The sequence below is a fragment of the Mandrillus leucophaeus genome, unplaced genomic scaffold (genome assembly GCF_000951045.1).
Source record: "Mandrillus leucophaeus isolate KB7577 unplaced genomic scaffold, Mleu.le_1.0 Scaffold211, whole genome shotgun sequence".
Lineage (NCBI taxonomy): Eukaryota > Metazoa > Chordata > Mammalia > Primates > Cercopithecidae > Mandrillus > Mandrillus leucophaeus.
This window is the reverse complement of record NW_012102155.1, coordinates 3,971,464-3,983,376: the sequence shown is the minus strand read 5'-3', so window position 1 is coordinate 3,983,376 and position 11,913 is coordinate 3,971,464. Positions and strand designations below refer to the sequence as shown.

General features: G+C 38.9%; 1 protein-coding gene across 3 annotated transcripts; it reads right to left on the bottom strand.

Moving 5' to 3' along the window:
• Positions 1–1,324: 1,324 nt before the first annotated feature.
• ZNF639 (zinc finger protein 639) lies at positions 1,325–11,261 on the bottom strand. Of its 3 annotated transcripts, none has more exons than XM_011980375.1 (6): positions 11,215–11,261; positions 8,801–8,872; positions 8,083–8,151; positions 6,695–6,805; positions 3,236–3,370; positions 1,325–3,090 (listed from the first exon to the last, which is right to left on the bottom strand). In XM_011980375.1, exons 3-6 carry the CDS (start codon positions 8,138–8,140, stop codon positions 1,937–1,939), a joined length of 1,458 nt encoding a protein of 485 aa, XP_011835765.1. In that variant the 5' UTR covers positions 8,141–8,151; positions 8,801–8,872; positions 11,215–11,261; the 3' UTR covers positions 1,325–1,936. The 3 variants fall into 3 exon arrangements, with proteins under 3 accessions (XP_011835765.1, XP_011835764.1, XP_011835766.1); XM_011980374.1 differs by lacking the exon at positions 11,215–11,261 and adding an exon at positions 10,873–11,150; XM_011980376.1 differs by lacking the exon at positions 11,215–11,261 and having other exon boundaries at positions 8,524–9,318.
• Between the last annotated feature and the right edge of the window lie 652 nt (positions 11,262–11,913).

Genomic DNA, 11,913 nt, shown 5'->3' with positions numbered 1-11,913 from the left:
AATTGATCTTCCACTTGTATCAATAAACCTAAAAAATAGTATTGTTAGCAGTGCTTGTTAAATTTGAGAGCAATGATACACATAATTCTGTCTTCTTTGTACTGCTGTTTCAGACTCTGCTACTGAATTATGTTCCCTCCCAAATTCGTATGTTGAAGTCTTAAACCTCAGCACCTTAGAATATGACGTTATTTGAAGATCAGTTCTTCAAGTTAAAAAGATGTTGGGAGGGGCCCTAATCCAATATGACTGGAGTCCTTATAAAAAGAGGAACTTTGGCCCAGCGCGGTGGCTCATGCCTGTAATCCCAGCACTTTGGAAGGCTGAGGCCGATGGATCACCTGAAGTCAGGAATTTGAAACCAGCCTGACCAATGCGGTGAAACCCTGTCTCTACTAAAAATACAAAATTAGCCCAGCTGGCGCCTGTAATCCCACTTACTCGGGAAGCTGAGGCAGAAGAATCACTTGAACCCGGGAGGCGGAGGTTGCAATGAGCTGGGATTGCGCCACTGTACTCCAGCCTGGGTGACAAGAGTGAAATTCCATCTCAAAAAATTAAAAAAGAAAAAAAAAAGGGGGGGAAATTTGGGGACAGACTCGCACACAGGGAGAACACCATGTTAACATGAGGCTATCCATCTACAAGCCAAGGACAGACCTGAAACAGATCCTTCGCCTACAACCCTCAGAAGGAACCAACTCTGCCAGTAACTCCATTTTGAAAGTCTGGCCTCCACAACTGAGAGACCATAAATTTCTGCTAGGCAACTCAGTTCGTAGTAATTTGTTATGGCAGCCATGGGAACTAATATCGATGCTAATTTATCATTTTATTGACAAACAAATATTGTTAAGCTATACATTTTCATGCCAGCAACCCGTATCTCCCAGAACTTCCTAACTTTACATTAAATACTTCAGTGGGTTTTCTGTCAATAAACAATTTGACGTCAGAGATTTGGGCAAGAGTCGGCATAATGGCTCACGCCTATAATCCCAGTGATTTGGAAGGCCAAGGTGGGAGGACTGCTTGAGTCCAGGAGCTTGAGACTGGCCTGGGCAACATAGCGAGATCTCATCTCTATAAGAAATTTAAAAACAGCGGGCATGGTGCCACATGCCTGTAGTCCTAGCTATGCAGGAGGCTGAAGTGGGAGGATTGCTTGAGCCTGGGAGACTACTGCCTGGGAGCTGTGATCAACCACTGCACTCCATCCTAGACAACAGAACGAGACCGCCTCTAAGGAAAAAAATATTAAGTCTGTGCATGAATTTATGGTTCCTCAACAGAAAATGAAACATCAAGTTATGAATGAGTTATGATAGTTATTTATTATTGTGTAAGCCCTTATTAGTTCCTCCCTCATCCCATCTTAAAATATTCAACAATAGACGGGGGCTCAAAAAATTTTTTTTTAAAAAACAGACTGCCATGAAAACCAAATCTTTTCTTTCTGTAATAACAGTGGCTTCCTAGTGTTATTTCTTATTAATGAGAGTATCCGTGGACTTAATTGTATATTGCATTTTAGTTCTAGTCGTGTAATAATGTAATGACTTCATACACAAAAAAACTAATATTGTCTTGAGTTTTAAAAAGAAAAAGTTACTAGCACCCACGGTTAAGGAAGAAAAACTGCAGCTCATTTCAATACATTTGTTTCTTTTCAATTCATGAAATCGAGCACATGCAAGAAACAGGATGACAGTCACCAGGAGTGGTTAAAACTACAAACTATCACGCAATTGAAAATACCACATTAAAGATATATTTATATACTGAAAATGGAGGAATGCCAATAAAATTTTATAATTTACAAAAGTTACCTGTTAAAGGCAAATTTCATAAGTTGTGTTTACAATCATCCATTTAATCATCTCCAAAAAAAGGCTGAATTTATTATTTTAAACTTTCTGTAAGTTAAAGACAATAATCAAGTTGTCTCATGGACTGGAAGGTGACTTATTAATTCCCTTTCGTTTCCAAACCTCATCAAGCAGTCACTACATTTATGAGGCAAGTCAGCTGAGTGCTTGAAATCTAGATGAATTTTAAGATCTTCAATTTGTCCTGTTGAATATTCACAATATTGACATAAATAAATCCCTTCAGATAAATGTGAATTTAAATGCTTGCAATATTCTAGCATACTTGAAAAGCCTTTCCCACAGTCATCACAAACATGAGGAAAAATTTTAGTATGTTCAATAGCAACATGCCTGTTAACATTCGTATGAAGTCTACTCCGAAAACCACATACTTGACATACAAAGAAATTTTTACATTTGTCAAAGGTAATTTTGCTTAAGAGGCTATACTGTCCATGTTCTCCATTGTTATACTTATCACTTAACTCTATTAATTTACATGCATGCTCATTTACCACATGGCTATGCAAGTCTTCTGGATCATTAGTTTCATGTTCACAGAACTGACACAAGTACTGTTCATCACAGCTATGCTCCTGGAAATGTAGGTAGAGTTCACTGCTTGAGGAGAACTGTACATCACACTGTTCACACCAATAGAGGTGATCACTAAAATGGGTGTCTGCAATGTGCTGGCTGAGGTTCTCAAAAATTACTGTCTTATAATCACAGTATTTACAAATGTAGGGATCCTCTTCATGTAGTTTGGCATGTTCTATCAGAAGCATATTGGTAGAGAAACTTTCCTTGCACACTCGACATACATTTGAATCAGTACGTTTATGCTTCAGGATCATATGCTGCTTTAAGTCAGAAAAATATTTGCTGTTAAACTCACAAAGTTCACATTTATAGAGGCCACTGCTATTAGCTCTCAGTAAAGGCCATTTCTGCTGGGCAGTCACATTCAAAGCTTGGCTCTTGTCAAGAATTTTACAAAGTTTAGCTGGTGGTTCTTCATCAGTTTGGTCTTGGAGACTCTCAGAGGAATTGTTTTCTGTCTCTATATCATAATCCTCAGAAATTGCATGCACTTCTACAGCAATTGGAACATCTTCAGCAGTGTGAACTTCTATAGGACTCTCCTCTTGGGTTTGCTGGTTGACTGATTCAGGTGAGTCACACTCTTCATCACAAATTTCAATATCAGCAGATTTTTCTGAAGAATAAAACAAACCTATTATATGACTATAACTAAATAAGATCTGTGAAATACAACTGGGCAAAAAGAAATTTATTGCATGCACTTTTTTAAAAATTCACCAATACAAAATGTATCAATGCTATTAATTAGTTCCCCCAACCTGTAGAAAAGGCAGTGTGGTCTAGAATTCTAAGTACAGGACTGGGAACCAGGTAGTTCTGATTTCTGTTTCTGGCCTTGATTCCATCCGCAAATTTTGGCAAGTCATTTGATGTCTCGGTATCAGAATCATCATCTGTAAAAGGGAATTTGGAAGAATACTTATTATTTATATAATCAAAGCATTAATTATAGAACGAAGCATCAATTTTTAAAAACAATTTTGAATTCCAACAGGAACTAAGACTTGGATTTAGTCACAAAAAGAAAATTATCTATATACCTCAGACACAGAAAATCTGCTCAAACAAGCAAATGCTTTAGAAATGATGCCCCATTTGAACTAGGTTACACTTTTTGAAGTTTCTTAGGATTTTAAGTTTAAATTACTGAGTTTCAGTAAGTCTTTATATCCGCAGGTCAGCGCCAGTGTTTCAAAGGTAGCACGGGGAAACTGAAATACAGGTTAATAGTGAAAATTGGGCTTCAATATTTTGCGAGGGAGCAAGTTTTGCTCTGTCTACCAAGGCTGGAGTACAGTGGCATGATTGTGGCTCACTCACTGAAGCCTCAAACTCCTGGGCTCAAGTGACCCTTCAGCCTCAGCCTCCTGAGTAGCTAGGACTATGGGCATGCACCACCAAGCCTGGGTAATTCTTGTTTTTTGAGATGGGGTCTTGCTATGTTGTCCAGCCTTGTCTTGAACTCCTGGCCTCAAGTGATCCTTCCACCTTGGCCTCCCAAAGACCTGGGATTATAGGCATGAGCCACCACACCCAGCCCATCCATCATGTTTTCTTAAAATAGACTTTATTTTTTACAATAGTTTTAGAATTACAGAAAAATCTGAGAGGATAGTATGGAGAGGTCCCATGTATCCCAGTTTCTCCACTACTGACATCTAACATTAGTATGGCACATTTGTTAAAATTAATGACCAATACTGATATCTTATTAATAAAGCCATCTAGATGTCCTTAGTTTTTAACCTAATATCCCTTTTCTGTTCCAGGATACCACATTCCATTAAGGTGCCATGTCTCTCTAGACTATTGTTGGCTATGGCAGTTTCTCACTCCTTGAGGAGTACTAATCAAGTATTCTGTAGGATGCCTTGCTAATGGAATTTGTTGCTTTCTTTTTTTTAAATGATTAGGCTGGAATTACGGGTTACTGGGAGATAGACCAGAGGTAAATTGCCATTTTCATCACTTCTTATTAAGGGTACATACTATCAATATGATTTATGGTTGTTGATGTTGATCTTGATCACCTGCCTAAGTATTTATCAGGTTTCAACACTGTAAAGTTGCCTTTTTTTTGTTTTTGTTTTTGTTTTTTTGAGATAGAGTTTTGCTCTTGTTGCCCAGGCTGGAGTGCAATGGCGTGATCTCAGGTCACCGCAACCTCCGCCTCCCAGGTTCAAGCAATTCTCCTGCCTCAGCCTCCCGAGCAGCTGGGATTACATGCATGCACCACCACGCCTGGCTAATTTTGTATTTTTAGTAGAGACGGGGTTTCTCCATGTTAAGGCTGGTCTCGAACTCCTGACCTCAGGTGATCCGCCCACCTCAGCCTCCCAAGGTGCTGGGATTACAGGCGTGAGCCACCGCGCCTGGCCTAAAGTTGTGCTTTTATTTTCCATACTTTACCCTTTGTAAGAAGTCACTATGTGCAGTCCATGTTAAGGAGTACAGACTTATATTCCATCTCCTAGAGGGAGGAGTAGCTACATAAATAATCTGGAGTTTTATTATTTCTTGGCCTTTTGGTTAAGTCTAATAATTTGGAATTTTTCTGCACAGATTTGCCTCTTCTCCTCTATTTAATAATTTATAACAGCATGAATTCATGGATATTTTATACTCTGGGTTATAATTTTTTGTCCTCAAATAGGTTTCAGTTTTGGCTACTGGGAGCTCTTTAAGTTGACTTGTGCTCCTTTAGCATGCCCCTGTCAAGTGCGTGTGTTTGGGTTTTTTTAAGTACTTTTCCTATTTTCCGGCACTACAAAATGCTCCAGGTTCATCTTGTATTTCCTGCCCCAGACCTAGAATCAGCCATTTTTCCAAGGAGGCCTAGTTCTTTTCACTAAAGAATGGCATTAGAAACCAAGACCTGGGCATTCAATGTGCTCATGCTCACTGCTTCTGGGTGTCATTTCTTTTAGGCCCTCTCAGCTAACAGAGCAAAGTGTGTGTGTACAGTACCACATATATATACACACACACACATATCTACAAGCATTCTGTATGTAGCCATCTGAATCTATAGTAAGCTAAACATGAATTCATACTGATGTCTCCAACTCTACATGATTTTTGTAATTTATATTTCTGTGCCTGTAACGGGAGCTCAAGGGAACTGGGACAATCTGGTTACAGAAGAAGTTTAAGTGCAAGTTGTAAATTGTTATCCTTCACCAATGCTCTAGAACAGAGAAGCCAATAGAAGATCCAAGATTGAAAAATACCAAATCAACCTCTGTTCTTTTCTTCCACACTATGTGGTATAGCTGAGTAGAACTGTGTCTAACACTACTCTTAACCTTTCAAGATAAATACTCCCAACTCTGAGTCACACCTGCTTTGCCACCAATTCCTAACCAACTAAAGTGGATTTAGGACTGAGAGCCGTGGCTCAGCACTCTGTGAGGCCAACATGGGAGGACTGCTTGAGGCCAGGAGTTCAAGACCAGCCTGGGCAACACAGCAAGACCCTGTCTTTACAAAAAAATTTTAAAAATTAGCCAGGCATCGTTGTGCATGCCTGTAGTCCCAGCTACTCAAAAGGCTGAGTGGGAGGAACGCTTTAGTTCAAGAGGTCAAGAATGCAGTGAGCTATAATCCATGGAGTGAGACATGTCTGCATGGGTGACAGAATGAAGACTGTCTCCCCGCAACCCTACTCCCTTCAAAAAAATGGACTTACGAGAGTACACTTTTTAATTTATAGATCAGAAATAATGTGAAAAGTTAAAATTATAGCCGGGCACGGTGGCTCACGCCTGTAATCCCAGCACTTTGGGAGTCTAAGGCTGGCGGTTCATGAGGTCAGGAATTTGAGATCAGCCTGACCAACATGGTGAAACCCTGTCTCTACTAAAAATACAAAAATGAGCTGAATGTGGTGGCGCGCTTCTGTAACCCCAGCTACTCAGGAGGCTGAGGCAGGAGAATCGCTTGAACCCGGGAGGCAGAGGTTGCAGTGAGCCGAGATCACACTGCTGCACTCCAGCCTGGGCGACAAAGTGAGACTCCATCTCAAAAAAAAAAAAAGGAAGAATTAAAATTACTTGCTTTCTTAAAAAAATACAACTTTGCTTTCTTACATTGTAACAAATTTCAAAGACTTGTCTGTTTTGAAATCATCAATCCACATTTTAGCCACATTTTCAAGTAAGGAATAAAAAATGTAAAAGCAGTTTAAAGAAACATATTTTCAAAAATATTAGATATACCTTTGTTGTCAAAATATTTTAAATCTGGCTGTCTCATAGAACAGACACTGTAACAATGATCAGAGAAAATTCCATTGAATCCATCTGCAATTCTGCTTATTCCAGAGGAATCTGAACATAAAACAAAATGAAAAATATTTCAAGCACAGTAAACATACACATTTAATGAGAAACTTCCCGTTATCTAACATACACAGATGTTCTTAATGTTACAGTATCTGTAATGAAAATACTATATATTTTCAACTTTTAAAGCTTTTATATTTCAGATCTGATACTGACATTGGACTTTGAAAGAACCACAAATTACATACTTTAAAACGTAACAACTTTGAAATACACAAGGATACATTTGTTTTATACTCAGAATCACACAAAATAAAAATATATGATAAACACTGTATTAACTGCACAAAACAGTGAAATAAACACCAGGAAGGTGTGCCATGTCATGCAGAGAAAGGTTATTACATAGGGGAAATGCTGAGGACCACTTAGGGCTTCTGAATATAGTCATTTCAAGTCTTGTATAAGAAGGGCCAGTAAGCAGTATACTAGGATTAACTTCTTCAGAAATGAAGAATGTGTAGGCTGGGTAGACTAATGGGTAAGACTGAGATGGTCCCAAGTAAATGTATACGAGGTGTATGAGAGATGGCCACAAAGACCCCTTTTCTTATACTGCCAACACAGCAGAGCCAACCTCAATCAAAGGATCTAAAATTACACAGTCATCCAGCCTGGCCAGCATGGTGAAACCCCATCTCTACTTTAAAAATACAAAAAATTAGCTGGGTGCGGTGGTACACGCCTGTAATCCCAGCTACTTGGGAGGCTGAGGCAGGAGAATCACTTGAACCCAGGAGGCAGAGGTTGCAGTGAGCTGACATCATGCCACTGCACTCCAGCCTGGGCTACAGAGTGAGACAATGTCTAAAAAAAATAAATAAATAAAATTACACATTCAGAATGAATGAAAGTTTACATTTCCAAAAGTAATAGAGAGGATAAAGTCTTTTTTCCCCAATAATGTAAAATATTTTCTACTAAGGTTGTCATTACTGTGTCTTAAGCACAGCTTAGGAATCAGACATGCAAATCCCAATTATGCTATATAAGTAAATAACCTTGGCTATCTAATTTTAAGTATTTATAACCCATAGAGTTGTGAGGAATAAAATAATGTCTGTAAAGTTCTTATGTGTGCCTAGCACATGGCAGACAATAAGGCATATATATTCAGAGAATGTATTTAAACCGTTCTTTTACCTAAAAATTGACCCAGATACTTAAGTCTTATCTGATCACTCAGGAGAAAATGGATGAGAATATAATTTTGTGGGAATTAATCCATACCCAACTTCAAAATAAATTAATTACATGCTGACCTGAATAACGAGAAGGGTGTAGAGTCTTCCTTTTTCTTTTTTTAGGATACTCATTCATATCTTTTCAATCTAAAAAATGAAAAAAAAATTAACAAATATGTTACAAATAACAACTGTTAATGCCACTATAAAAATTCTAACTGAAGAATTTACTGGCAATAACAAATATGTGAGCCACTTGAAAATCTATGGTATAACAAAAATGTTAAACAATGCCTCTGTTTGTATTTCAGATTGTTTTCCAATCAGGTTTCAAGGCAGAAACTGATTTCTGTTTTCTTTCTTACGGAGGTTAAAAAATTCTTTTTCAAATGTTGATATAAATTGTGAGAACTGGATAATTACAATAAATCAAATGCTTAAGTCATTTTGTGTATATATAAAAAAAGAAACATTGTGCCTATGGCACCACATTAGGAGTTTTATAGGCACAATTCCTACCATTGGAAATATTTTCACGTAGTTTTCAAGCTAAAGGTGGAGACATTTCCTTTAAAAAAAAAAATATCATCACAAATATGTACCAGCCTCCTGGCTTCCAGAAAAAAGTACTCATCACATAGATCAGAATATAAATAATTTTCAAGAAAAAAATCATTTTCCTATTTATGAGGTCACATTCAACGTTCCACTGAGAACACAACAGGTGCAGCAACCATTGTCCAATTAAATTCTCATTAACTTATAAAATTACTTAGTTTCAATACAGTCCACTTACTTGGTGTAATTCTTACTACTGGAGTGAGGAAAAATGAATTATAATAAGTTTCTGTAGATGGTAAAAAAATGCCTGTAAGTAAAACATGAAAGAAGTTAGTAAGCAAAAAATACAGGTCATTTCTGGTACTGCATAATACAATGGTACCAGATCTTTAATCAACTGGAAAGTTATACAGAACTAATTAAGATACATTATTTTGAAGATAATGTACTACATACTAAAAACTATATATTGATAAATGTGATTATATGTAAATTTCCACATTTCTTTGAAATGATTCACATTCTACAGTTTTTTTTTTGAGACAGTCTCACAACTGACCTATAGTTAAATCTTTTGATACCAAAATAAAAATATGAATCTGAATTTATTCATCCATAAGGAAAGCAAGCATAATGAAAGCAAATCAAATTATAAACTTTTTTTTTGTTTTTGAGATGGAGTTTTGCTCTTGTCACCCAGGCTGGAGTGCAATGGTTAGAGCTCAGCTCACTGCAACCTCAGCCTCCTGGGTTCAAGCGATTCTCCTGCCTCAGTCTCCCAAGTAGCTGGGATTACAGGCGCGTGGCACCACACGGGGCTAATTTTCGTATTTTTAGCAGAGATGGGGTTTCACCATGTTGGCCAGGCTGGTCTCAAACTCCTGACCTCAGGTGATCCGCCCACTTCGGCCTCCCAAAGTGCTGGGATTACAGGTGTGAGTCACCTTGCCTGGCCCAAATTATAAACTTTAAACTGTTACAGTCCTTATAGATTATTTATTTAAGAAATAAAAGTGGCTGGGCACGGTGGCTCACTCACATAATTCCAGCACTTTGGGAGGCCGAGGTGGGTGGATCACCCCAGGTCAAGAGATCGAGACCAACCTGGCCAACATGGTGAAATCCTGTCTCTGCTAAAAATACAAAAATCAGCTGGGTGTGATGGTGCACACCTGCAATCCTAGTTACTCAAGAGGCTAAGGCAGGAGAATCGCTTGAACCCGGGAGGTGGAGGGCTGCAGTGAGCTGACATCACGCCACTGCACTCCAGCCTGGGTAACAGAGCAAGACTCCCTCTCAGAAACAAAAAACCAAAACAAAACAAAAAAAAAAGAAAGTAAAAGTGATAATAATTTACTGACCACCAATTATGTACCAGGCTGTGAACATACTTTATCTCATTTAATCCTATGTAATCGTATGAGATGCACATTTCACATCATCCTCTCAAAATCATTTACTTCCTGCTATTGATGAGGAAACTGAGGCACAGCAAAGTCAAAGCTAGACACTCAGTAAATGCTGGGGTTGGGATTTGAATAAAGGTTTACTCAATTTTATTTATCAATCTATTTATTTATTTCAAACAGAGTCTTGCTCTGTCACCCAGGCTGGGGTGCAGTGATGCGATCTTGGCTCACTGCAACCTCTGCCTCCCCAGCTCAAGTGATTCTCCTGCTTCAGCCTCCTGAGTGGCTGGGATTACAGGCGCCCGCCAGCACACCCAGCTAATTTTTGTATTTTTAGTGGAGACGGGGGTTCACCATGTTAGCCAGGCTGGTCTTGAACTCCTGACCTCAAGTGATCTGCCCACCTCGGCCTCCCAAAGTGCTGGGATTACAGGAATGAGCCACCGCGCCGCCTATAATGCTCTTAACATCAAGGTGATACACATGACAAGTGCTCTAGTTGAGGTGCACATACTATTTTTGCTGCTTCGCTAAGTTCTGGGTATAGCAGCACTAAACTGATAACAATACAGCAAGGAATAGTGCTTTTTCAGTTTATTAAGATAGTGCTTTTTCAGTTTATTAAGCATTTTCCTAACCCTTATTCTACTTCATCTTCAAAATGGTCCTGTGAGGTACATGGAGGAGTTACTAACAAACCCATTTACATTTTTACTGATATGGAAACAGCCTTAGTGAAAGTTAAGTCAACTAATAGGTGGGAGAACCAGAGATGAAATGCATGTACATCTTGCTTCCAGTTCTTAGCTACCAGGTGGGAGAAGGGAAAAGGAATAGCCTAGAGAAACCGATAACCATGAAATGTACAGAAATGATACCAATATTTAAAATGCCTCACCTCGCCGGGCACGGTGGCTCACACCTGTAATCCCAGCACTTTGGGAGGCCGAGGTGGGCAGATCACCTGAGGTCGGGAGTTCAAGACTAGCATGACCAACATGGAGAAACCCCCTCTCGACTGAAAATACAAAATTAGCCGGGCATGGTGGCGCATGCCTGTAATCCCAGCTACTTGGGAGACCGAGGCATGAGCATCGCTTGAACCCGGAAGGCGGAGGTGGTGGTGAGCCTAGATCACATCATTGTCCTCCAGCCTGGGCAACAAGAGCGAAATTCCATCTCAAAAACAACAACAACAACAACAACAAAACAAAACCAAAAAAAAACCAAAATGCCTCACCTAACAATGTAAACAATTGTTCCTTGAGTAACCATCTCAATTCACTGCACTCAAAATTTTAAAAAAGAGCTATTACTATCTTTATGTAATAAACTAAAATTTCAAGACTTATTAATACCTCTTTTGTACACTTCCAGGATTCATATAGCCCAAAGCTTCACACTTCACGTTCTAAATACTCTAAAAGTATCAGGGAGAACACTGAAAACCGTCAGACGAACATGTTAAGTAGTCTCTTGTTATTTCAGAATGTATCTCAAGTTCTTTAGAACTTGAAGAATAAAAGTAAGAAAAGAAAACCAAGCGTGGTATTAAAATTAACGTTGCAAGCTGGCCTGGATTCAGGCTGTTAGTTGAGAGGAGTAGGCACACGGATCAGGAAGGGTTTGACTCCTACTTAGGGCCGAAAAATATCCAAATGTCCATCGGACTTCCTTTCAGCACGATGGTGAGATGCCTATTCAAGATCAAAAATGCTAACCATCCTTCATTTTAGCAAACATTTTTATGTGCCTTTTGTGTGCATAACAGCCTTGAAAAAACTTAGCTTTTTACTCAAGGACATCAGAAACATTTGCCCACTAGTCTTCTTAGCAGGAAGATACTGAATCACAAGCAACTTATCACACAGTTCCCCCCTACCCCCGAAATACAAACGACATATGTAACACGTGTCACTGCAGGAAAATCAGAAAAATG